Here is a 25937-nt window from a genome sequence, read left to right as displayed (position 1 = left end):
GGCGCTCGCTTCCCTGCCCTCCGCCCTCCCCAAAACCCCCTCCCGCCCCCCGCCCTCCACCGCCACCGCCGTCACTTCCGCCCCGCCGTGGCCGAAACTGACACAAAGTAGCGGGCCGAGGCCGGGGGGGAGCTGGGCCACAGCTGGGGGGGCGGGCGCCCGCGGGGAGCTGAGCCGAGCGCCCCCCGCCCCAGCCCCGGCCTGGGCAGGATGGGGCCGCCGGGGCGGGCGCCGGGCGCCGAGCGCTGAGGTGAGGCGAGGCGGGGCGAGCCGGGGCACCCCGAGCGCGGGGCGGAGGGCAGGGGGAGATGCGGCTGCGGCCGCGACCCGGGGCCGGCGGCGGCGGTGGAGGCCGGGGGGCGGGAGGGGTTTGGGGAGCCGGAGTGTGGAGCCGCGAGGGCGGGCGCCGGGAGTGCGGAGCTGCGGGGAGACCCGCAGGGCGAGCGGCGGGGTGGAGAAAAGGGGTGTCGGCTGCCGAGGGTGGGGAGACCCGAGGCTGTCCGCAGGCTGGGAGGATGGGGTGCCCAGGTGGCGCGTGGAGAGCAGGGAAGGCGCAGAGTGCCGAGGAAAGGCCGACCCGAGAGGCGAGGGCCGCTGGGGAGTTGGGGTGAGAAGAGTGACCGGGCTTAGGGAAGGGAGTTCGGACTGCTAGGTTTTGTCTCTGGAAGGTGGAGGTCTGTGTGCCTGAGGAAAACCAAGGGTGCCAGAGGGGTGGTAGCTAGCTGTGAGTCCTTTGTTACTGCCCTTGGCGAGGGAAGGTGGCCCAGGGCGGTGGTGATGCAAGAGAGCTGGGGGTCTTGGATTCTAGATCTTCCTGTTTTCCTGACCCACCAGCCTCCTCCAAAAGGAGTCTTGGTTGGAAGGCAGCAGAAGCCAGACCTAGAGGAGGAGCGGTTTTCCCCCTATGGAGCATTGCCTCTTTCCTAGGGTTGGCTATTTTTATCCCAGATGTGGCTGCAGAGGGGGCTGGGGCTGGGGCAGGGCGACGTGGCTGATGGGCCTGACCAGTTCAGACAACCCAGGCTGTGTGAGACTGGGAAGGAGAAGTGAGAAGGGGTCCCTGTTGCCAGCCATCTCCCTCCCTCTCCCTTCCTATGACTGCCCCCAGAGGGGATGGGATGGATCTGGGGCCAAGTGCGCTTTTTCTCTCCCCAGGGTATTAGAGGTAAAACAACTTTCCTGATCCAAGTCCAGACTCCTGGCTGCCCAGCTCCTTCATTAACTCTTTCATAGGCTGCAGACCCAGATCTTTGGACTGGCAGTGTTTCTTGCTCACTCCCTCCCCAGGGTCCTGGCTGGCTACTGAACCTATGATGCCCACCATGCGTCCTCTTCTTTAACCTCTCCCTGCATACCCCACCCTTCATGACTCATACTCTAGACTGGGTGGAGACCCTGGCTGGGGGCCCTAGAGGAGGACTTGGCATCTCTAAAATGTGGATGAAGTTTTTCTTCCTGAGCCAGGCACCCTTGCCTGCTGCAGTTGGGGAGGATCAGGGATGAAAAGGACTTCTGCTCTTGGTATTGCCTGGTCTGGGGTCAGGAAGGGAGTGTGTGCTAGTGAAGGGAGAATTGGTGGCCAGAGTCTGTAATTATAGAGGTTGGGCAGACAGGCAATTAGTATCTCTTGGGGCTGACAGGCTGGTGGGTGTGCCCATAGGCTGCAGGCAGGGGAACCAAAGAGGAGGTGGAAGGCTAACCCTTCCACCCAGACAAAAAAAGAGGAGGTTACTGACTGGCAGCTTTTTTTGGACCAGGCTGGAGAATAGGGTTGAGGCTCTGTGAGCCTGTCTTGTAGGCCAGGCCTTATGCCTTTTTAGGAAAAAGAAAGGACACAGGAAGGTGGAAGGAAGCAGAGGCTTGTGTGACTGATGCTCCTTGGCCTGCACTGAGCTTCAGGCTGATTGGACTAGGCACAGAGTGGGAGAGAGCAGGGGTGACTCTCTGACAGGATAGGAAGACCCCTCTGCTGGCCCAGAAGGGTGGCTGACCCAGATTGAGAGGAAGCGGTTTGGGGACTGTCTGTGCAGGAAGTGAAGGCCATGCGTCTAATGTGAACTCAATGTGGAGGAGGTGATAATGGAAACCCCAGTAATGGGGTGAGCTGGGGGAATGATGAGCATTTTGAGAAGGGTGGAGCCTGCCCACCCTATTTCCTGATGCCCTGCCAGGTGCTTCCTGGCTGTGTTCCCTCCACCCCACCCTTTTGGGGATATTCTGCTTTCTAGTACATGAACAACTCATTGCCACCAGGAATACAGTCACCACACATTGTCATCAGGAATATAGGCACACATTGTCTGTCAGCAGGGGAGCACATGAAGCATCTATGGTACCTTGAAAGCTGTGCTCTTTTTTTTTTTTTTTTTAGTACCTGTATTAACCCAGGGGCATTTAACCACTGAGCCACATCCCCAGGCCTCGCTCCCCCTTTTTAAGAAAGGGAATCCAGCAGCTTGAAATCATTATTTTTTTTAAAGAAGATGGACACAATACCTTTATTTTACCCATTTATTCATTTTTTAAGTATGCTGAGGATTGAAGCCAGTGCCTCACATATGCTAGGTAAGCGCTCTACCACTGAGCTACAACCCCAGCCTCCAAGCCCTTTTTAATATTTTATTTAGAGACACGGTCTTGCTGAGTTGCTCAGGGCCTCCCTAAATTTCTGAGGCTGGCTTTGAACTCCTGATCATCCTGCCTCAGCCTCCTGAGCTGCTGGGATTACAGGCACATGCCACTCGCTCGCGTGCAGCTGTGCCCTTCTTACCTGGCCTATTCTCCTAGACCCCTTTCCCACAGGCCTTGACTTCTGTAAACTCTCAGTTCTTCCCTCCTTCCATGTTATCCAAAGCAGAAGGGATGGCCTCTTTTCTCAGGTACTGGACAGGGCAGAAAGACGAGAGTGTTGGTGGGGAGGGATGGAGAGGTCAGGATCAGTGCTGGAGAAGAGAACCTTCAGGAAGGGCCTAATGAGGGGAATAAAGGGTTACCCTCAGCTTCCTGACCACACTCATGTATCACCTTCCTACAGGGTCTCCCATGGGATTGCTGGGACCTTGCTGGGTGAGATGGCACTGTGTGCAAAAAAGCGACCCCCAGGTAAGAAAGGCAAGAAGTGGGAATCCCTGGGAATTTAGACAAGAGTGAGTGTTATTATGGCTCAGGGAGTCAGGAGAAGAGGGACAGCTGGCATGGATCTGGGAAAGGGGAGATCAAGATCCCTACGCATCCCGGGAAGAGCCTAGGAAACACAATTTTTTCGTTTGATGCTTGAGCTGGGTTCTCTGCTGGGATAGTGCTGAGTACCAGCCCCCACCCCACCCCCGCCCCGAAACACCTGCTCTCTTTTCTTGGGGCACCTGCAGCTGCTACTTTCTGGCCTGGGAAGCCCCTGTCTCTTCCCCCACAGGGTCCTCTTCCTTTTCCTTCGGGTAGGGAGGGAATGAAACGGTTGCCCCCGACAACTGCGGCAGCCCGCTCACCAACATCGGCCCTGGCCGGGTGCGGGGCGCGGAGAGCGGAGGCGGGGTGCGCTCGGGCTGGCTGTCGCCTACGCGGCGAGCTGGCAGGCTGCTGCCCCTGCAGTCGGGGAGCGGGAGGGGGCGGGGAGCGGGAGGGGGCGGAGCCCGGGGCGTGCGCACCGCATCCGGGGCCACTCAGCGCATGCAGTCCTTTGCTGGGGGCTTCGGGGGCGGCGCAGCTGAGCTCACGGAGTTCCCGGGCCTGCACGCCGGTGCCCGTGAGGATGGCCTGGGTTGCGGGTGGCATGCTCGCCGGTGGGCCCGGGCTCACTTGTAAGCGGCAGCGGCACTTGCGCCTCCCCGGGGGGCCGCCCCGTAGGCGCCGCTGAGGCCAAGAACTGACAGTACGCTCTCCCCACTCAAACCCGGATCATGACGGTCCCCAAGGAGATGCCCGAGAAGTGGGCCCGGGCCGGGGCACCACCCTCTTGGAGCCGAAAGAAGCCTTCTTGGGGGACAGGTAACGGGAGGCAGCATCTTGCAGCTCTCCCGAGCCCATAATTTCCTCCTCTCCAATCCCTGCATTCCCTTGTCCTGTGCCTCCCCAGTCTTCCCCCATCCTCTTTCTAGACCCAGAGATCCTGGCTCTAAAGTGTCGAGTCCCTACCTCCTTCCTTTGCATGGCCTCTGGTGATTGCGTAGGGTCTCAGCACGAGGAGGCTTCTCTAGGGGAAGTTTTTGGGAATAAAGTGGCTCAGTAGGTTGGCGACACTGTGGCCTGAGATTTTGTTACTGCAGTGTGCTCTGCAAGGGACTTGGGGGAAGGGGCCTGGAACACTGCCTTTAGCTTTCGTGCAGGTTTAAGACATTAGGTTTATAGTCTGGTCAAATCCCCCCTCCCCTTACAGCATGAGATCAAAGTGACCCCTGGAATGTGGGGAACCCTTCATAGGACATTCCCTTGTTCTGGAACCTGAACTTGGTGGTTGCAGTCGGGAACCTGCAAGGGGTAGCTAAATAGATGTCACTGAGTGAGCAGTTTAAGGGAAACATGTAGATGGTACAGAAAAGGTTACAGTTAGAAAGCAACTGTTTCCATTACATCTCATTCCTCTCTCTTGCATCTCTGCTTCAGTCTGCATGACCCATATCCCTGACTCCCCCACCTTCTTCTACTTGAAGATGAGCTTTGAAATAAGGTGATGTCATTGTTGGCCAGTCAGAAGCTGCTGCTGGTGACATGTGACAACCAGAGGCTCCTGTAGGGGGACTGCACGTGGGGCTGGGATGTTGCCGCAGAGCAGCTCCAGGGCAGCAGAGCAGCTCCAGGGCACAGTGACCCTCTGTCTTGCCACTCCCCACTTCCACCCCATTAGTCCCCAGTGTAGGGGGAGAGCAGCAGTCCCATGGTTAGATCTGCAGTAGTTTCTAGGGGGAAGGATGCTTTCTTTGTGTCTTCAGCTGCTACTCCTTGATTATGATGATAGCAGCCAAAGGGTCTGGGGACTCCATGACCAACAATGGCTAAGGCTCTTCCAGAAGGGGAGGACAGAAGAACTGAGTGCTCCCAGTAGAAGATTATTGGTGGTGAGGAAGAGAACCTATCCTGTCCTTTGAATGTAACTTGCAGAACCATGTGGTTATGCTGTTGGTGCAAGCTGGACTAGAGGGAAGAATTTAATGACACCTCAGGTGTGGAGCTAACGCCATAAAACTATTTGGTGAAAAGAAGCAGGGACCTTTGGTGGAATGTCCATAAAGTAGGATGGACCTGACAAGGTGGGGGTGCAGGCCTCAGTTTGCTGTTCCTAACTGTAGCATCATTCTGTTGTAGAAGAAGAAAGGAGGGCACGGGCTAATGACCGAGAATACAATGAGAAATTCCAGTATGCGGTAAGTGATTCTAGACCACCTGTCCCCACTTCCTGAGTGGGAGTGGGGAAATATAGGGATGTCGTGGGCTTGGACTGAGCGCTGAATAGGAAGGGTGCTTGAGGAGGTGGAGGCACCTTCTTCAGCTGCTCTCCATCTGCTACTGTGCTGAAGTCCTTCACCTGTCAGTAATCAGAATACATTGACCCCAGACTCGACTCCTCTCTCCCACTCCAGTGCTGATTTTGGGGGCAGAGGTTTGGGGAAGTGTAGAGATGGAGGAGACAGCCTCCGTCTGATTCTGGATTGAGTTTGGGGACCGCCTCATTATCTTCTCTCCCACTGCCATAGAGTAACTGCATCAAGACCTCCAAGTACAATATTCTCACCTTCCTGCCTGTCAACCTCTTTGAGCAATTCCAGGAAGTTGCCAACACCTACTTCCTGTTCCTTCTCATCCTGCAGGTGAGTGACCTCTAGTATATCCCTTGCGACTCACAAAGCCAAGGAAGAATAATGAGGGCGATGGCCAGTGTCTCATTGGGGGGTTCTTCTTCCTGCCGAGGAGGGTGTAAGCCACATGAAAACTTAAAGTCTAAAATAATTAGTGAAGAACGAAATACCAAGAGCCAGAAATATATTTACAGAAGTGGCACCCCGATAACATCCAGTCCACACAAGAGATGGAACTAGACAAAGGAAAGATGGCTCCTGTGATTTGTTCAAGGGGTACATCAAAGACATGGATAGGGTTTCAAGGGCAGAGTCTTGCATCCAGTGTCTTGTAGTCAGCAGGTTGATTGGCATCTTGACAGGTCACACCCATCTCAGGTGCTGTGTGGGAACCTTTAAAGCAGAACTTGTAGGGGAAGTTCACCTGCATCAGGCGGTCTGTCCCTGTGGGGCTGCATGGGAAGTTCCCAAAGCCAGACTTATCCCCTCACTAGGCTACAATGCGCAACTCGGTCCACACACAGCCCTCGGATGACTCTTGACAGAGGAGGGAGATGTGGGGCAAGAAAGCTTTGGCTGGGGCTTCAGATGCCCGCTTCTCTTTCCTCTTCTCAGTTGATCCCACAGATCTCTTCCCTGTCCTGGTTCACCACCATCGTGCCTTTGGTTCTTGTCCTCACCATCACCGCTGTTAAAGATGCCACTGATGACTATGTGAGTTCTTTCATTTTTTATTCTGCCACCCCCAGCACACAGTCACCTTCGCCCAGCACAATTCCTTGGTGACCTAGACATCCTTTACCTGGTCCCACTTGGTCCATGATAATGTGGCTAAGGGTGAGGAGGGGAGTCAGGAAGAGATGGTCTGTGAATAGGTGTGTGGAAGGTGTTGCCCAGCATGCTCTGAGTTCCCCTGATGGAGCCAGAGTCTCCTGTTCTTTGGATCAGGAGAAGGTGTCTCACCTTTTTCAGTTCTCTTCTTTTCAGTTCCGCCACAAGAGTGATAACCAGGTGAATAACCGCCAGTCTCAGGTGCTGATCAATGGAATGTGAGTGCCTTTTGGGAACAAGGGCCCTGGGGACAAAGCGGGAAAGGCCCTGGAAACCTCTGTAGCTACTGACAGCCTTTTTACGGTCTTGTTGCCGCAGCCTCCAGCAAGAGCAGTGGATGAATGTTTGTGTTGGTGATATCATCAAGCTAGAAAACAACCAGTTTGTGGCGGTAAGGGAAAAGTGGCCGCTCTAGGCCTACAGGGCTCACCTTCCTCTTTAGCAGAAAGGGATGGGTCCTTCCTGATTCCATTTGCCTTTTAAACACCCATGGAAGGAGACTGTCTTGGGTGGAGGGCTTAATATGCCTGGGACCTGCTGTTAATGTGCTTGGAACTAGGAAAACGAAGGATGCTCGGCCCGGGGGGGGGGGGTGAGGTGGGGAGGAGGATCCTTGCAGAGCCTGCTGCAGGTGGAGACCTGCGTATCTGGACTTCTCATTAGGGCTTCTTTCCAGGCGGATCTCCTCCTCCTCTCCAGCAGTGAGCCCCATGGGCTGTGTTACATAGAGACGGCAGAACTCGATGGGTAAGTGGCATGCTCAAGGGTCAGTCCTTTTACTTCCTTTTTAGGGGTGAAAAGATTGTTTTTGAAAGTGGGTCTCAGGCCTGGGCTTATACCTTTTGGAAAATTTAGGGGTAAGAAAGACTTTGGAGCCAGGTATGGTGGCACATGCCTATGATCTCAGAGACTCGGGAGGCTGAGGCAGGAGGATGGCATGTTTGAGACTAGCCTGGGCAACTTAGTGACACCCTGTCTCAAAAAAAGAAAAAAAAAAAAAAACAATTAGAAAGGGCTGGGGACGTAGGTCTGTGGTAGAGCACCCGTGGGTTCAATCCCCAGTACAGGGGTGGGGTGGAGGGGAGAACGCTTTGGGATACGTAGAAGTATTTGCTGTGCTGAGAAGTGGGATGCCCGTGGTCAGGTGCTCCCGAGCAGGCTACTGGGTGGGTAGGGAGCCGGGACTCAAGGGAACTGTCCTTCTAGAGAGACCAATATGAAAGTGCGCCAGGCAATTCCAGTCACCTCAGAACTGGGAGACATCAGTAAGCTTGCCAAGTTTGATGGTGAGTAATCTTGGAGAAGCAGTCTTCAGGTAAAAGAGGTGGGTTGGGTTTTAGAATTTAAATTGTACCTTTTCCTTTTGGCTTCTGGTTGCTGTGATTATGCAACTCCTTGGATTTGGGGGTGGGGGTGCTGGGAATGCCAGGTGGTTGCAACTTGATGATCATTTCAAGGAAGCCTTGAGACTGATAGCTCCCCACTTGCTGTGCATCTTGAGAGAAATTCAGCTTATACTGTTTGGATGTTAGTTCAGAATAATGATATGTGCTCCTTATAACAAGACAGACTGCCAGGCATGGTGGCATGTGTCTGTAATCCCAGCAATTTGGGAGGCTCAGGCAGAAGGATTACAAGTTTGAGGCCAGTCTCAGCAACTTAGTGAGACCCTTAGCAACTTAGTGACACTCTGTCATAAAATAAAGAATAAAAAAGACTGCAGATGTAGCTCAGTGGTAGGGTACATCTGTGTTCAATCCTAGTAACACATACACAAAGACAACTATACAGAGTATATAAGAAAGTTTATGGTCACTCCTGCCCTTCTTAGATGACCATGTTAATTAACAGTCAGTCCTGTTAGTATAGTAATCTACACTTTTACATATGTTTGTATACATAAAAATAAAAAATGCAATTCTTTTGTACTGAAGTTTCTACCTTTTTTGCTTATTAAATATATCATAAGCATCTTATCATCTGTATAAAGAATTTTACCTTTTTCTCTTTAGTAGCTGCATGATATTTCATAGAATTGTTGTATCATCAGAGCCAGCCTGGGCAACTTAGAGAAGACCTTAGTATAGAGCACTTGCCTAGCTATGTTCAAGGCCCTGGATTCAGTCCCTAGCACCGAAAAAAAACCTGATGTATCATAATTTATTCATCTACTCCTGTCCATTCAGTGGTTTCCAGTCTTTTGCTGTCCTGATAATGCTTCAATAAAGGATATCATGCTCTATTTAGTAGGATAGAGTGAGTGACCAAACTGGAATTACTGAGTCCAAGCTTATATGTCCTTTTTTTTTTTTAACCCAGGGAAACTTAACCACTGAACCACATCACCACCCTTTTTTTTTTTTTTATATTTTATTTAGAGACAGGGTCTTGCTAAGTTGCTTAGGGACTCACTAAGTTGCTGAGGCTGGGTTTGAACTTGCGATCCTCCTGTCTCAGCCTTCAGAGCTATTGGGATCACAGGCATGTGCCACTGTACCCGGCATATGTATGTACTTTTAATATTAGTATATGCTGTCTCATTCTTTTTCTGAAAAGTGACATCAGCTCACACTCTTGCCAGCAGTATGCAAATGGGTCCCTGTCCTTACTCTTTCTCCTTTAGCTACTTTTTCTCTCTGTTTTATTGTCATGTGATCGAACTGTAAACTAGAGCTTGAGCCGTGTTACTCTTATTTACCGTTCAGGTGAAGTGATCTGTGAACCTCCCAACAACAAGCTGGACAAATTCAGTGGAACCCTCTACTGGAAGGAAAGCAAGTTCCCCCTGAGCAACCAGAACATGCTGTTGCGGGGCTGTGTGCTACGAAACACCGAGTGGTGCTTCGGGCTGGTCATCTTTGCAGGTGAGCCTTCTAGCATCCAAAGGAAGAAGGTGACTCAGCCCTCCCTCGGGAGTATGGGTTGAAACTGGGTGGGTTGGCAGAGTGCATAAGGTACAAAACCTCCAGCCCTGAATACAAGTTTCTTGTCCACCTAGTGTCTCCATTCCATCCTGATGTACTACCTCTGGGGATCAGAGCAGAAATTCAGAGGCAGTTTTGTTATTTGGCTTCCCATTCTTTTCTAGGTCCTGACACTAAGCTGATGCAGAACAGCGGTAGAACAAAGTTCAAGAGAACAAGTATTGATCGCCTAATGAATACACTGGTGCTCTGGGTAAAATCCCACATATATTTCCCTCTCTGCCCTTTTGGTTCTCCCTGGGTGGTTTCCTTGGCTTCCATTGCTCTTCCCTGGTCAATAGTCAGGCTTTGGATTTGGTTTTAAAGTCACTGCAGGTTAGCTACTCAAAGGCAATGTTTATTTCAGGTTTCTTTTAGACTTGGAAGATATTTTTTTAAAAAACCTTAGGAACGTGCATGAATCAACAACTTAAAGCTAAAACAATCGTCCCTTCTCTGGATCCCAGTTATGATGGTGATGACTTAGTGCATCATGTGACCTTCTGTTTACCTTTGCCAGAGACAAGGAGGCTTTCATGAGGATGGAGAGGGAATTAAAAGAAAAAATTTCCACTTGGAAGTTGGTTAGCAGGGTCTTTCCCCCCCAACTTATAAGGATGAAGAATCCCAAAGGAAAAGTTTCTGTTTTCATTTTTGGCAATTCCTGAGTCCTTCTCTTGTTTAGCTAGAAATCTGAGCTCCTTGTTAAACATTGCTCCCCTTCTTGCACCCTCCTGCCTGCTGCCTGCCCCCCACATGCCAGCTTGCAAAGCCTGGGGCCACCCTGGTTTTAAAGGGCTTGCAAAATTCCAGTTTGAGGGAGCTCCAGGGCAGATTTTGCCTGTAGAGGCTCACATGGCCCCCTGGTGGTCGTTGGGCACCAGGATAGTTCCTGTTTTATTTCAAACTCAATGGTGAAGATGGCTTTGGAAATAACTGTCAGAGAGAAAAAAGAAAAAAGTAAATAGATATCAGAAACCAGACATGGATTTTGGTTATTTTTCTTCTCTCTCTCTCTCTCTTTTATATACGTTCATTTTATTTATTTTTATGTGGTGCTGAGGATGGAACCCCAGGTCTTGCATGTGCGAGGCGAGCGCTCTACTGCTGAGCCACAGCCCAGCCCTTGGTTATTCTCTTATAATCACCAGACTTTCTTATGATCCTTCATCAAGGACTCCAAGCTGTTTTGATTAATCAAGAAATCTGGAGTTATCAAGATACAGTTTGTTTCCCTGGATTGTTTTATTTATTAATGGGCACTGGGGATCAAACCAAGGGGTACTTTACCACTGAGCTACATCCCAAGCCCTTTTTATTTTTTATTTTGAGATAAGAGTCTCGCTAAGTTGTTTGGAGCCTTGGTAAATTGCAGAGGCTGGCCTCGAATTTTTGATCCTTCTGCCTCAGCCTCCCAAGTTGCTGGTATTACAGGCATGTGCCACTATGCCCAGCTTCTATTTCCCTGGTTTAAAAAAAAAAAAAATGGGCTGGAGTTGTGGTTCGGCAGTAGAGCGCTCACCTAGCACACATGAGGTGCTGGGGTTCGGTCCTCAGCACCACATAAAAATGAATAAATAAAATAAAGGTATTGTGTCCACATGCAACTAAAAAAATATTTAAAAAAAAATAACAGTCTGTATAAAATAGACATTATAAGGGCTAGAGGGCTGGCTCAGTGATAGAGCACTTGCCTAGCATATGCGAGGTTCTGGGTTCAATCCTCAGCACTGCAAAAAAAAAAAAAATAAGTAAACATATATACAGGCATATATATACTATATTTTATATATATATACACCTACGTGTGTGTGTGTGTATGTTTGTGTGTGTGTGTGTGTGTGTGTGTGTGTATATATATATATATATATATATATATATATATATATATATATTATAGTAACTTGGCATTTTTGTTGGTTTGTGAAGGCTTAGCCCAGGTAAATGGGCAATTTGCACTAAGTGTTTTTGGTATGTGAAATGTAGTTCACCCCACTCACCAACCTTAAAGACTCCTGATTGGGAGCAATTTCTCTATTTCAGCTTCCCCACTGTACACATGAGGAAATGTTCAGAGAGGGCCACGTGGTGGTCAGTGGCAGACCAGAGCCAGTTCTGAGCTCATTCCAATAGATCATTCTAACAATTCAAATATGCCTATGATTTTTAGGGCTCAGGCCTGAATAGGAACTTCCTTCATGGGGACATTTGTTTTCTAAGTCTCTGATTAGTTTCTGTTTCTCATTCCTCAGATTTTTGGATTCCTGGTCTGCATGGGGGTGATCCTGGCCATTGGCAATGCCATCTGGGAACATGAAGTTGGGACACGCTTCCAGGTCTACCTGCCCTGGGATGAAGCGGTGGACAGTGCCTTTTTCTCTGGCTTCCTCTCCTTCTGGTCCTACATCATCATCCTTAACACCGTTGTGCCCATTTCACTATATGTCAGGTATGTTGTTCTCTGCTCTAGGTTCTGTCCAGGGAGCCCAGTGGTCCTTTGATAAACTTTTCTGTAAATATTCAATCATTGAGAAGGAACATGAAATCCTTTTCTTCTGTACTGTGAGCATTTTGTGTTGTCTTTTTATCTTTGTGTACAAAGTAGACTTTTTACCAGTTTCCTGGCACTGGGAGTGTATTAGAGCAAAACCCTTGAGCATATATTTAGCATATGTGTAATGCATGCACTATGTGCAAAGAAGCGAGGTAGGCACTGTAGCACATAGAAATTGGAATGGATCTCCTTTATTCTAGGAGCTTAGGTCCAAAAGAACAAGAAAAATCTAAACACATTATAAAAAAAAAAAATTGGGACTAAGTCCTGTAGAAGTCATTCTATCCTCAGCATTACATAACACTGAGATGTGTCAGATGGCCTGTGCCTTCAAAAGCAGTAGCCTGGCGGTGGCGGTGGCGGTGGCGGAACCTGGTCAGACACTGATACACCATGCAGGAGGCATCAGGTGCCCAAGGTGGGGACGAGCCCTGCTCCTCAGGCAGGAAATTAGGGAAAACATCTCACAAGAGATGAGTGAAGGTGGAATTGGAAAAGAGAGGAGGAGAAAGGGCTAGGAACAATGGCAAGGAAGTGGGCACTGGGAATGGCCTCGGGACAGCAGAGAGTAGGGACGGTGAGTGAGGAGCTGTGGGAGAGAGACCCGGAAACAGCGGCTCACTCCTGACTGTGAAGGGTCTTCAATCTTGGCCTGTGGCCTTGGACTTCATAAACCATTATAAGGTCTTTGGAAAAACGAATAAACAACAAAAAAAGAAGTCATTTGAAAAATAAATTCTAAAAAAACCTAAAGCAGCTTTGGGCAGTGGAGTGCAGCATGTGTCGGGTCAGGGGCCCAGGCAGGGTGCTTGGATGCTTGAGGTAAAGAGAGTGTCACAGGGACAGGCCAGTAAGAGTGGAAGGAGGAGGGGGCTGGGAGAGGTGAAAGGAAGAATCCAGGAGAAAGAAACTTTCCTACCTTGTACCTTGTATTTGAGATAAGGGGGCCTGTGACATTTTATAGGAAATTCTTTGTGGAGGTATTCAGAATCTTCCTGTCTCCTGTGTTTAATTGACAGTTTCCTCAAGTAGTCCTCAATTCTCCTACTGGCCCAAAGTCCTAGGATTGATTATGATGAATAGAAGATGAAGCATTTCTTTGCCAAGAAAGTACAGTTTGGGCTTTTTTCGAGCACAGAGAGGAGAGTCAGAAGGTTCTTGGTTTAGTCCTGCCTGCTCAACTAGATTTGACATATGACCACAGTCACTTGAGGCTTTCTGGGACTTCTGGTTTCTCCTGTAAAATGGGACCCCTGTTTCATCTTCCTCACAGGGATGTTTTGACGTAAGACACTAGTTTGGAAAACACAGGTTATAGCTGGACACGGTGGTGCACGCCTATAATCTCAGTGACTGTGGAGTCTGAGGCAGAGGAATTGCAAATCCGAGGCCAGCCTGGGGACTTAGCAAGATCCCGGGTTAAAACAAAAAATAAAAAGGGGGGTTGTGGTTGTAGTTCAGTGGTAAGAGCGCTTGCCTTTTGTGTGTGAGGCACTGGGTTTGATCCTCAGCATCATATAAAACAAACAAATAAATAAAATAAAGGTATGTGTCCATCTACAATTAAAAAAAAATTAAAAAAATAAAAAGGGCTGAGGAATGTAGTTCATGGGTGTCCCTAGGTTTGATCCCTAATACCCTCCTCCCAGAAAAAAAAAATCACTATACAAATATTGGATGGTGTATATCTGTTATCATTGCAACTCTGGTTCTACATTATTATTTATTTAAATGTTTTTTCCCTTAAAACCTAATTTTGTTTTCTTATCTTTGGGCTTTCTTGTCCCTGTTTTGTATCTAAGTCTATTTGAAGCCCTTGGGAGCTGCCTGAGGAAGTTTTCTAAGTCCCATCAAGTTATAGTATGTCTTGGGGTGGGGTGGAGGAAGGGTTATAAGCTGCATGGGGAAAAGGTTATGATGATATTTCCAGCTACCTCAGTTTTTACCTGGTAATAGGATCCTGATAGGAGCTTCTGTCAGGTCAGAAGCAAAGTTCCCGATAAGCCCATTGCTGGACCTCTGGACCTAAACACAGGGCCCTTTCTGGAAATACTGTGAGCCCCTATCCAAAGAAGACGAGGAGCTGCCTAAGCAAAGGAGAGGATGGGGACTGTCAGAAGTCCCATCCCCTGTAACTCGGCACTGTCCCCTACGTTATTGCAACCCCTCTCCCTTCTGGAGTCAGCCCCTCAGCTTTGCCACAGAGTTGGGGTGTAGGGCCCAGGTGGAGGGAGAACGCTCCGTGTGCTGGGGCAGCAAGGAGCGAGTGGGCCGTGCTGCGTCTCAGTTTTCGTTCCCAGCCTGGCCCCTTGGAGGTGGCGCTCTCGCCTTGGCGCGCACAGCACCCTCATTATCTCTCTCTTTTCTCTCTCCCTTTCCTCTCGCACTTTCTCTTGTTTTTTTCTGCGTGGTTTCTGTGTTATTAGTCCTGAGGTAAGAACTGGTTGAGTGCCTTGTCTGCAGTCCTTTCCTCCCTCCACCGTGCGCTCTGTCCTGCCTGCCCAGGCCTGTTGCACCTTCTTGTCTAGAGAGTGTCAGGAGGGGCGGGTTGGGGAGTACTTTGCTGGCTGTACATGGCTGGCTCACCTGCAGGCTCTCCTTGCCCCTTCCCACCCAGGTTCCTGTGCCCAGGTGTCTTCTCCGTTCTCGTTTCTCCCCAGATGGAGGGCCTGCAGCGAAGGCCCATGTGGGTGGGGCACCTCTTCCCCTTCTCGCACCAAGCCTCACCTCCTGTCCTCTGTGTAGTGTGGAGGTCATCCGTCTGGGTCACAGCTACTTCATCAACTGGGACAAGAAGATGTTCTGCATGAAGAAGCGGACACCCGCTGAGGCCCGCACCACCACCCTCAATGAGGAGCTAGGCCAGGTGGAGTACATTTTCTCCGACAAGACTGGCACCCTCACCCAGAACATCATGGTTTTCAACAAGTGCTCCATCAACGGCCGCAGCTACGGTATGGCGGTGCCGCGAGGGTTGGGCTGCACATCTCGCTTGGAAAGAGAATGGAACCAGGGCTCTTATAGTTGTCTGACATTGGACTTTGCTTCTTTGCTATTTGGGTCCGAGAGTCCTTGAGAGGGTCTGTTCTGTATCCCATGCCAGGAAGCAGATCCTGAGAGTCTTTTCCTCGTCCTCACTTGGTACCCTTGCCTGGTCTCAGCTCCAGGCACTAGGGGAGCTCCTTGGATGTTTGGAGTGAGGCCCAGACACTGCCCTCTGGTCATCCTGGCCAGGTTGGACCTTGGCTGACCCAGTGGAATTCTAGACTCACCCATGTTGCTTGTCATAAGGGCCCTGTGAGTCTCTGGAGTGTGCCCATGGTCTTCCCAGTGTGGCCCTGTCCAGTGGCCTTGTGGCTGAACTGCTGGGGTGGCTGGGGCAGGGGGTGTGGGGGCTGGCCTTTGTACGGGGTCAGCCCCTGCTGTGACTGCTTCTGTACTAACCTAGACCTGTGCCTAGTGGGTGAGGCTTCGTCTGCTGTGCAGGCCTACAGGGTGCCCAGGAGCCCTGGGTGGTGCAGGTGAAGAATTGGAACTGCCCTGAGGGGACAGCTGCTGGGAGGTGGTGGGGACAGGAATGGTGAGCGGTGGATCCCACGACACTCTTATGGCCACAGTTCTGGATTCTGGCACCCAGGACGTCTATTGCCTACTGTCCCTTGTGTCAGTGGTGTGTGAGTGATATCTGCTCAATGACCAGGCTGAGGGTTCCCAGTGCTTGCAGGGATCTGTATTAGAGGCTTATCCCCAGTGCTGTAGAGATCTCCAGCTCTGATTTTGCTTCTCCTTCTGTCGTGGCTGTGTGTAGGTGACGTGTTTGATGTCTTGGGACATAAAGCGGAGTTGGGAGAGGTAAGAGCCAGTCTCCATAATTGTTGTGTGTACCATTAACATAGGGCGCCTGATGGGAACCGTTGGCATAATTAGGAGAGCTGTGTTGTCTGGGCAGGAAATGGAAGCAGCTTGGAGAAATGGATATGAGAAAAAAGAACTTGTAGCAAAATGGGAATTTTGAGGTCCACAGTGGTTTCCATCTTGGGCTCTTCTACTGAGAGGTGGGTGGGCAGGGACAGCCTCTTTCCTGGGCTGTAGCTGACAACCCAGCTTTTCCTAAGGGCCTTCTTACCTGTTGCAGAGGCCCGAACCCGTCAACTTTTCCTTTAACCCTTTGGCTGACAAGAAGTTCTTATTTTGGGACCCCAGCCTCTTGGAGGCTGTCAAGATGGGGGACCCCCATACACATGAGTTCTTCCGCCTCCTCTCCCTGTGTCACACTGTCATGTCAGAAGAAAAGAATGAAGGTGAGCCGAGGAGCTGGTTCCTCCCTACCCTCACCCAGTTGGTGCTCTTGGGCCCTGCTCTGCGTTGCAGTGCTGCTGGGCTGAGGCTTCCTGAGGGTGGCCACTCATGCCATGCCATGCGTGTTCTTCCTGCCCATCTAGGAGAACTATACTACAAAGCCCAGTCTCCTGATGAGGGCGCCCTGGTTACTGCAGCCAGGAACTTTGGTTTTGTGTTCCGCTCTCGCACACCAAAAACCATCACTGTCCATGAGATGGGCACAGCCATCACCTACCAGCTGTTGGCTATCCTGGACTTCAACAATATCCGCAAGCGGATGTCAGTCATAGGTGAGGCCAGGACTGGGATGTGGGGGGGGTTGGGGCAGCACATAGGCCTGGAATGGGCCGGGTATGCTGAGGGCTCGGAATGATGGGTTTAGACTGCGGGTCTTTGCCTGTCTGAATTTTTCTGGCACTTTTCTTGCCCCCTGCCGTATGCCCAGTGCGGAATCCAGAGGGGAAGATCCGACTCTACTGCAAAGGGGCCGACACCATCCTGCTTGACAGACTGCACCACTCTACCCAGGAGCTGCTCAACACCACGACCGACCATCTGAATGTAGGTGTGAGGGAGGGGGACTGGCCTGCTGCTGTGCTGCGCTCAGCGTTGGGGTGGGAGCATGGCTTTCTCTTTTGTGTGTCTCTTCTTGTGTTTATTGAACACATTTAAGGTGTACAATGTGATGTTTTGATATACTAGGTGAAATGATCACTGCAATCAAGCATATTAGCTTTTCCACCATCTCTTTATTTATTTGTTTGTTCATTCATTTATTTGTGTGGTAAGAATACCCAAAATCTCTCCCAACAAATTTTTTTTGGGAGGACTGTTCTGGAGATTGAACCCAGGGAACTGTAGACTGAGCTACATTCACAACCCTTTTTGTTTTGTTTTGGGTACAGGGATTGAACTCCACGCACACAATCGCTGAGCCACGTCCCCAGCCTTATTTTGTATCTTATCTAGAGACGGGGTCTCACTGAGTTGTTTAGTGCCTTGCTTTTGCTGAGGCTGGCTTTGAACTTATGATCCTCCTACCTCAGCCTCCCAAGCTGCTGGGATTACAGGCATGCACCACCTCGCCCGGCCACAACCCTTTTTATTTTGAGAGAGAGGCTCACTCAGTTGCCCAGTTTGGACTTGCAGTCTTGGACTTGGCCTGGGACTTGCAGTCTTCTTGCCTTAGCCTCCTGAGTCTCTGGAATTAAAGGCATGCACCACTGCATCCAGCTGTAGATTTTAACTGTGGTCCTCATGTTGTACATTATTAACTCTCTAAACCTACTCAGAGGTGCATTCCTGACTCTGCCCCCAGGAGTATGCAGGGGAAGGGCTGAGGACCCTGGTACTGGCCTACAAGGATCTGGATGAAGAGTACTATGAGGAGTGGGCCGAAAGACGGTTGCAAGCCAGCCTGGCCCAGGACAGCCGGGAGGACAGGCTGGCCAGCATCTACGAGGAGGTTGAGAGTGACATGATGGTGAGGGCACAAGGATGGCCTGAGGGTGGGCAAGGAGGACTTGTGCCTGTGACCCTCATGCCAGGAGTCCTTGTATTTTCAGCTGTTGGGTGCAACGGCTATTGAGGACAAGCTGCAGCAGGGGGTTCCAGAGACCATTGCCCTCCTGACGCTGGCCAACATCAAGATCTGGGTGCTTACTGGAGACAAACAAGGTGAGAGCCCAACAGGGCAGAGGAAGTTACACCTGGGCAGTATTCCCGTTGGAGCCTTGGTGGAGCCGCGGGCACCAGGCTGACCTGTCGGGAGCCTGCCTGTAGCCCCTGCACTCTTTCTTGGCTAGAGACTGCTGTGAACATTGGCTATTCCTGCAAGATGCTGACGGACGACATGACAGAGGTGTTCATAGTCACAGGCCACACTGTCCTGGAGGTGAGAGAGGAGCTCAGGTAAGCCAGAGGCCCAGGGACAGGCTGGGGTTTCTGAATCCTATTGAGACTTCTGTCCTGATTCACTGCTGTTGTCCTGGGTCACCACCATTCCATCTCTACCTTCACAGGAAAGCCCGGGAGAAGATGATGGACTCTTCCCGCACCGTAGGCAACGGCTTCACCTGCCAGGAGAAACTTTCTTCTTCCAAGCTCACATCTGTCTTGGAGGCCGTTGCTGGGGAGTATGCTCTGGTCATCAATGGTCACAGCCTAGTAAGTGTTATCATCCTTAGCTTGAGTGGTATTCTTCCAGAAATCCCTTTTCTCAATACGGCTTGTAGATTTTTTTCTTCTCATTTCCCTTGACTTCAGAGGGGGTTGTGATCTTCAAGGGGCAGGGAAGAGCTGAAGCCACTAGGTGTTCCCCGGGAAGACTGTGCCTCTTTCAGGTGTTCTGTGTTCCAGGCCCATGCGTTGGAGGCAGACATGGAGCTGGAGTTCCTGGAAACAGCGTGTGCCTGCAAAACTGTCATCTGCTGCCGGGTGACCCCCTTGCAGAAGGCACAAGTGGTGGAACTGGTTAAGAAGTACAAGAAGGCGGTGACACTTGCCATTGGAGATGGGGCCAATGATGTCAGCATGATCAAAAGTGAGTGTAGTCTGTGTGCATGGGTGGGCTGGGCAGGAGCAGGGAGGTGCCCTGAGGTCGGCTGGGGAGAGGGACTGTAACTTGGTGGGGTCTGAAGGGGGCGGCCACCCTCACCTGTCCTCCTCTCTCACCTCCACAGCGGCTCACATCGGTGTGGGCATCAGCGGGCAGGAAGGGATCCAGGCTGTCCTGGCCTCCGATTACTCCTTCTCGCAGTTCAAGTTCCTGCAGCGCCTCCTGCTGGTGCATGGGCGCTGGTCCTACCTGCGCATGTGCAAGTTCCTCTGCTATTTCTTCTACAAGAACTTCGCTTTTACCATGGTTCACTTCTGGTTTGGCTTCTTCTGCGGCTTCTCGGCCCAGGTAGCGAATGTACCCAAGCTGTGATGCATATCTGTAAATTTTTTAAGGGCAGAGGAGGTTGTATTTGACCTGTTTGCTGCCTAATCCCATTGTCTAGTGCATGCATTTAAAAAAAAAATTGTTGAAAGAGTAGGGATCCCCAAGAAGCCCTAAGCTCCACATCAGCTGTCACATCAGTCACTTCCCGTGCCTGATGTGCAGTGAAGAGAGGTTGCGACTCCCTTTTCCCTGTCCGCTCTCTTGCAGACTGTGTACGATCAATATTTCATCACCTTGTACAACATCGTGTACACCTCCCTCCCCGTCCTGGCTATGGGCGTCTTTGACCAGGTATGGGGGAGGTGGACGGCCAGGTAGGCGGGGCGAAGAGCACTGCTGTTACAGTGTGGACATGGGACACGTGTGCCTGCCGACTTGTGGACACGGGGAAGGCCCTTTCAGCAGGGGAGGGTGTGGGGCAGGCTCCCCTCAGGTACAGCTTCTCCACAGCTCTCCTGAGTTGCTGAACAAAAACTGGGAGCAGCTGGCTTGAGGTTGTTGTTGCTAAAGTCTGTGGAAAGGAGGTTTGAGAGACAGGGTCTGCCTTAGTGATCCTTATCGGTCATGTGGCCCTCCCCATTCAGGATGTGCCAGAGCAGCGGAGCATGGAGTACCCTAAGCTCTACGAGCCAGGCCAGCTGAATCTCCTCTTCAACAAGCGGGAGTTCTTCATCTGCATCGCCCAGGGCATCTACACCTCTGTGCTGATGTTCTTCATTCCCTATGGGGTGTTTGCTGAGGCGACCCGGGATGATGGGACCCAGCTGGCCGATTACCAGTCCTTTGCGGTCACTGTGGCCACGTCACTGGTCATTGTGGTCAGTGTGCAGGTATGAAGCCTCCAAAGAACCGCCCTTTCCTATGGGAGGAGTGAGCCTTCTGTCCTTAGAGCTGTTCTCAGTGTCCCACTTTAGTTTCTGGGGGGGGGGGAGTTTTTAGGGGCTCTCCTGCCTGTGACAGCTCTGACCTCTTTCTGCAGATTGGACTGGATACAGGATATTGGACAGCCATCAACCACTTCTTCATCTGGGGCAGCCTCGCTGTTTACTTTGCCATCCTCTTTGCCATGCATAGCAATGGGCTCTTTGACATGTTTCCAAACCAGTTCCGATTTGTGGGTGAGTCCCTGTGGCTTCCTCTTGAGTCTTCTTTAGGAATTACAGCTGTTCTAGGACTCGCAGGGTAGTCGGCCAGTGTGCACATCACAAGCGTTTATCAGCACTCCTTATGTGCCAGGTAGCTGACCCGTCAGCAGGACATCAGGGGTAGCTGGTCTAGACCCGGTCCCAAAGAGTTTCTGTAACCATGAAAGTGATGAAGCCCTTCTAGGCTGTTGGAGGTCAGGGCTCTGAGGCGGTCAGGGGTGGCAGGCTTTGTGGTTAGCAGAGACCCTGCCAGTGGGGTGGCCATGGTTAGTCCCCCAGAAGAGGCTGCTATGAGCAGAGCCAGGAAGTACAAAGAAGCAAGTGTTTCTGGGGAATAAAAAGTGCTCTAGCTGGATGGGCCCTGGAGAATAGAGGGGGCTAGAGGCTGGAGGGCGGGCCTTCAGCTCTAAGAATGACAGCTGCCAGCCTTTCATGTGCTTTGCCACAAGTCTTCATTTATTTAGAGGAAGGGGGACAAATGACATCAAAAGATTGAGTGTTAGAGCTGGGTACAGTGGTGCACGCCTGTAATCCTAGCCTCTTGGAGGCCGAGACAGGAGGATCACAAGTTCAAAGACAGCCTCTGCAATGGCAAGATGCTAAGCAACTCAGTGAGACCCTGTCTCTAAATAAATACAAAATAGGGCTAGGGATGTGCCCCAGGGGTCGAGTGCCCCTGAGTCCAATCCCTGGTACCCCGCCCCACCCCCCCCAAAAAAAAAAAAAAAAGATTGAGTATTAGGAATGTGAAGCAAGAGTTAAACGTAGAGGCAAATGCCTGCAATCCCAGCTTCTCAGGAGGATGAGGCAGGAGAAGTGCATGTTCAAGGCCAACCTGGGCAACCTAGTGAAACCCTGTTACAAAATTAAAAAATGCGGGGCATGGTGGCACACACCTATAATCCCAGCAACTCTGGAGGCTGAGGCAGGAGGATGGCAAGTTTGTGGTCAGGTATATCCCTAGCCCCAGAACTTTGAATTTTAATTGAAATTTGATGGGAAGCCATTGGAGGGCTTGAGGCAGGAAGTGTCATAAAATAATAATGTTTTTAAAGGACCACTTCTATTGTTGTGTGACTAAAATAAAGTATAGGGAGTAAAGGTGGAAATGGGGAGACCAGTTGGAGGCTATTGCAGGATTTGAGGATGACACGTGATGGCTTGGGACACAGTGAAGTGCAGAGGGACTCCCTAGACATTTTGAAAATGGAGCCAACAGATTGAATGTGGGTTGTGAGCAAGACAGAAAAGTGGTGATGGGTGGGGGATTTAATCAGAGCCGCTCGGTGAGTGGTAGTTGTTTCCTGAGCTGGGAAAGGCGTGAGCAGATTTGGGGTGGAAGAGAAGGTGGTTCACTGTGGTCGAGGTGAAACTTGAGATGCCTGTTGCATATTCAACCATAGTTAAGGAAATAGCTCTGGGGCTTTTGGGGGAGGATTTGGAACCAGTCAAATGTCAAATGTGGAGATAAACATTTGAGGAGTGGGCAGAGAGAAGAGGGAAGCCAAGATGATTTAGGTTTTGAGATTGGGGAAGTGGAACTGCCAGAAATAGAAATGGAGAAGTCAGGGGCTACCCTTCTGTCCACTTTGTGAGTCCCAAGGCCCCCGTCTCCTGTGTACCTCCAGGGAATGCCCAGAACACCCTGGCCCAGCCCGCAGTGTGGCTCACCATCGTGCTCACCACGGTCGTCTGCATCATGCCTGTGGTGGCCTTTCGGTTCCTCAGGCTCAGCCTGAAGCCAGACCTGTCTGACACGGTGAGCAGCTGGCCGCTCCGGGGGCGGAGACCCTTGGCCGGAAGGGCCGTCTCAGGCCCTGCTGTGGCTGTCTCGGGGCTGTGGCTTGGGGGTTGGTGGTGGCCCTAAGCTGCACAGGTGTGGAGGTTCCTGTGCTGGCCTGTCCCAGGGCCCCGCGTCCCTTCTCCGCGGTGGCGTGTCACACCGCTGGCTCTTCCCGTGTCCCCCAGGTCCGCTACACGCAGCTGGTGAGGAAAAAGCAGAAAGCGCAGCACCGCTGCATGCGGCGGGCCGGCCGCACGGGGTCGCGGCGCTCGGGCTACGCCTTCTCGCACCAGGAGGGCTTCGGGGAGCTCATCATGTCTGGCAAGAACATGCGGCTCAGCTCCCTGGCGCTGTCCAGCTTCACCGCCCGATCCAGCTCCAGCTGGATCGAGAGCCTGCGCAGGAAGAAGAGCGACAGCGCCGGCAGCCCCGGCGGCGGGGCCGAGAAGCCCCTCAAGGGGTGAAGACCTGCGGTCACAGGACACTCCGTGCTGGTGACCAGAGCAGCTGGCCAGTGGGGCGCCAAGGGAACAGTATCTCGAACTGTTGGTCCTCGCTCTCCGCCTCCCGTCTCCTCTGGTAGACCCTGGGGAGAGGGAGGGAGGGGGCCCAGGGGCAGACAGAGGCTCAGGCACCAGGAAGCAGCCCCGTGGGGACCAGACATGGTACCAAAAATAAGAAAAACTGTGAGAGATTGTTTGTCCCTGCCCTGCCTGGGAGCTCCCAGGGACACTGTAATCTCCATATTTTTTTACTCCCATTCCCCAGAGGGGCTCTAGCACCCCGTTCCTGAATTATACCAGAATGTATCCTGCCGGGAAGCCGGAGACCTGCTGGGGCCTCTGGGCCCCTCACATCGTGGGTGTCTCCTTGACTGTGTTTGTGTCCAGTTTGGTTTTGTCTTTTTTATTTGGCTGATGGCGGAGGCCTTTATGTGACTTTTATGTTGTGATTGGTGTCTTAACTCTCCTGGGAAGAGGAGCCGGGGACTCACTGGGACACCCCTCCTGGTGGAGTGGCTTGGGAGGAGCTGCGTCTCACTGGTCACACTCCAGTAGCTGGTGCCCTGGTGGGACAGAGAGGCTAACCAGGGAGGGAGGAAGCCCAGCCAGAGGGTGTCCGGAGAGTGAAAAGGAGGGCTTGGCCTGTCTCCTTCCTCACCTTGAGAGTAATGCGCTGTCCCTTCCCCCAGTGCACACATGTCCGTCCCTGGCATCCATGAAGTCCTGCTGGTTTGGGGCTGGAGCCTGGAAAAGTGGCCCCTTCATCCTCAGAGAGCTAAAGCCCAGTTTGAAATCCAGTCTTAAGGAGAAAAAGGAATGCTCTCGTTTTAAATTTAGTCCCAAGTTCGTTAGCAGACTTTCTTCTGACTTCCCCGCTCCTCTTCAGCTGGAGCTTTCTTGCACCTGCACCTCAGAACCCTGAGGTGATGCTGAACCCCTGAGGTGGGCCTCTCTGTTCCCTCTCCCAGGAAACCAGCCGTCCCACCAGCAGGCCTCGCCGCTGGGAGGAGGCAGAAGGGAAGGGCAAGGCCAGGCTGGGGCCGGACTCTGTCTGCTCGGCATCCTGCCCGTCTGAACAGGCCTCCGCTGGAGGCTGGTCACAGCCCGTCTTATCTCCATCGTCCACAAGCTGTACCCCACGTCAGGCATTTCCCAAGTTGGTTGCTACCAATCAGTCTCCAGAAGACGCCTTTCCTCTTCTTTGGGGACTGTGTTGGGGTAGAAAGTACTAGTTTGGGAATGGTGTGGAGCTGGGAGTGGGGGATCATAAGCATTCCCTGTGGGAGCCCCAAAGGAGCCGGGCAGAGGCTGCAGTCAGGTGGGGTGAACCCTCAAGGAACAGGGGAGGGGAAGTCTTGACAGGGAAATCCCTTTTGGCCACAGTTTACAAACCCAATATCATGTCTGTTTGTGTGTCTCTCAAGGTGAGAGTCTGATTTTTATACCAAAGAGGAAATGATTTTTTTTTTCATATTTGGTTGGTCTATATTATATAAATATATAAATATATATATATATATATATATATATATACAGTTATATATATTATTTTTTTGGTTCTCTCTCGTTTTTAGGGAGGGAAGAAAGTACCAAGTTGCATTGAGCTGTAATTAAGGAACATTCTGTATAATTTATGACACATTTCTATACTTGCAGAAATTATATCATTTTATGAATATAAAAGAAAAAAAAACTTTTTATAAAATTCCAATTTCTGAGAAGTGTGTAATTTGTCTCTTTTTATGATGTTTAAACAAGACTGATGGTCAAAGTAAAGACAGAAACTGTCTCTAAGTGGAAGTGAGTGAGTAGAGGAGGGTGAGGCGGGGAGGAGGGAATCTGCTGCGCTCAGCACCCCCCCTCTCTGCCCGCTTTCTGCATCCGAGTTTCATCTAGGAGATGGGCGTGGGCCATGCTGAGGCAGAGCTTGGAGACTTTGTGTCCAGCTGACGGCTGGTGCTTCAGACCTTGAACTGATTGCTGTTCTAAACACAGGCCAACTTATTCCTAATACATTCTGGGGGCCGGGAGTGGGGGATCTGGGCAGGGAAAGTTCCAGAGTACCAGGTAAATATTTTTAAAGACCTTAAAATATTTTTACCACTGAGATAGATTCCTAGATCTTTTTTTTTTTTTTTTTTTGAGGCAGGGTCTCACTAAGTTGCTGAGGCCGGTTTTGAACTTGTGATCCTCCTGCTTCAGCCTCCCAAGCCATTGATATAAAGGCATGTGCCGCCAAGCCTGGTTCCTCATGTCTTTTCTAATGACATCAACCTCATAGCCTCAGAGGTTCCTGGCTTTTTAAGGGACTATCAAGGAACCTAGCAGGCACAGTGGTATGTGCCTGTAATTCCAGCTGTATGAGAGGCTGAGCTAGGAGGACTTCAAATTCTAGGCCAGCCTGGGCAACTTAATGAGCCCCTGTCTCAGAAAGTAAAAGGGTTGGGGATATAGCTCATTGATAAAGCACCCCTGGGTTCAATCCCTACTACCACAAGAAATACATAAATAAATATTTAAAAAGGAATCTAACTATTATATAGACTCTGCCGGAGGTCCTAGCGCATAAGGTGAACTTTCCTTCAGGAAACTGTGTGGGGGAGGCTCCTGGTTCCAGGAGATCTAGGGCCTGGGTGTGGGGACCAGGCAGAGCAGACTTCCTGCGATGGCTGTCCCCAGGCTTGTTTTCCCCTCCACCCTAACCATCTATTCTGTCATAGGGAAATCTTTCTTTCCTTCTCAGAAGCAAGAGTTCTAAGCAGGTGCTAAGCTCAGAGGGAGCCGTGAAGATAAGATCAGTTTCCTCCTCAAGGAGAAGAAGTCTAGGGCCGGAAAGTACCACTGCTGCCTGCCTGCCCGGGAACACAGCCTGCTCCGGCCTCCATGTGGGGAGGGCCTGCCCAACCCTTCTCGGGTCTGTCTGGAACTCTGAGCCTCAGGTAGCAGAGTGGCATCTGGCCACGGTCCCTCCCTCTCTGGGGTGCAGAAGCAGGCCTTAATCCCTTGAGATGGGCTAGGCTGCCAACTTGGGTGTCCTAGCTTTCACTGCAAGTGGAGGCTGATGCCTCTCTTTCCCATGAGGCC

The 25937-nt window shown here is 51.2% G+C and overlaps 1 protein-coding gene across 2 annotated transcripts; it reads left to right on the top strand.

Annotated features, from left to right (window-relative positions):
* Positions 1–153: 153 nt before the first annotated feature.
* Atp8b2 (ATPase phospholipid transporting 8B2) lies at positions 154–24574 on the top strand. 2 transcript variants are annotated; one of them, XM_027920840.2, is made up of 28 exons: positions 154–250; positions 3035–3102; positions 5299–5357; positions 5688–5801; positions 6405–6503; positions 6777–6838; positions 6939–7011; positions 7297–7367; positions 7827–7906; positions 9326–9484; positions 9709–9797; positions 11836–12032; positions 14883–15091; positions 15946–15989; positions 16273–16438; positions 16580–16768; positions 16924–17039; positions 17797–17961; positions 18044–18155; positions 18284–18389; positions 18500–18644; positions 18837–19020; positions 19160–19383; positions 19630–19713; positions 20007–20252; positions 20402–20540; positions 22196–22326; positions 22536–24574. In XM_027920840.2, the coding sequence occupies exons 2-28, from the start codon at positions 3072–3074 to the stop codon at positions 22812–22814; spliced, it is 3573 nt and encodes a 1190-aa protein (XP_027776641.2). In that variant the 5' UTR covers positions 154–250; positions 3035–3071; the 3' UTR covers positions 22815–24574. The 2 variants fall into 2 exon arrangements, with proteins under 2 accessions (XP_027776641.2, XP_027776640.2); XM_027920839.2 differs by lacking the exons at positions 154–250; positions 3035–3102 and adding an exon at positions 3704–3984.
* The last annotated feature ends 1363 nt before the right edge of the window (positions 24575–25937 follow it).

This window comes from Marmota flaviventris, chromosome 10, assembly GCF_047511675.1.
Source record: "Marmota flaviventris isolate mMarFla1 chromosome 10, mMarFla1.hap1, whole genome shotgun sequence".
Taxonomy (NCBI): domain Eukaryota; kingdom Metazoa; phylum Chordata; class Mammalia; order Rodentia; family Sciuridae; genus Marmota; species Marmota flaviventris.
This window is presented reverse-complemented; position numbering and strand designations above follow the sequence as displayed.

Bases quoted from the DNA above. Each gene is read 5' to 3' on its own strand.
- Atp8b2 (XM_027920839.2), top strand. From the start codon at position 3,897: ATGACGGTCCCCAAGGAGATGCCCGAGAAGTGGGCCCGGGCCGGGGCA. The intron at 5,358-5,687 runs GTAAGTGATTCT...CCACTGCCATAG, and splicing joins ATGAGAAATTCCAGTATGCG to AGTAACTGCATCAAGACCTC. The intron at 15,990-16,272 runs GTAAGAGCCAGT...TACCTGTTGCAG, and splicing joins ATAAAGCGGAGTTGGGAGAG to AGGCCCGAACCCGTCAACTT.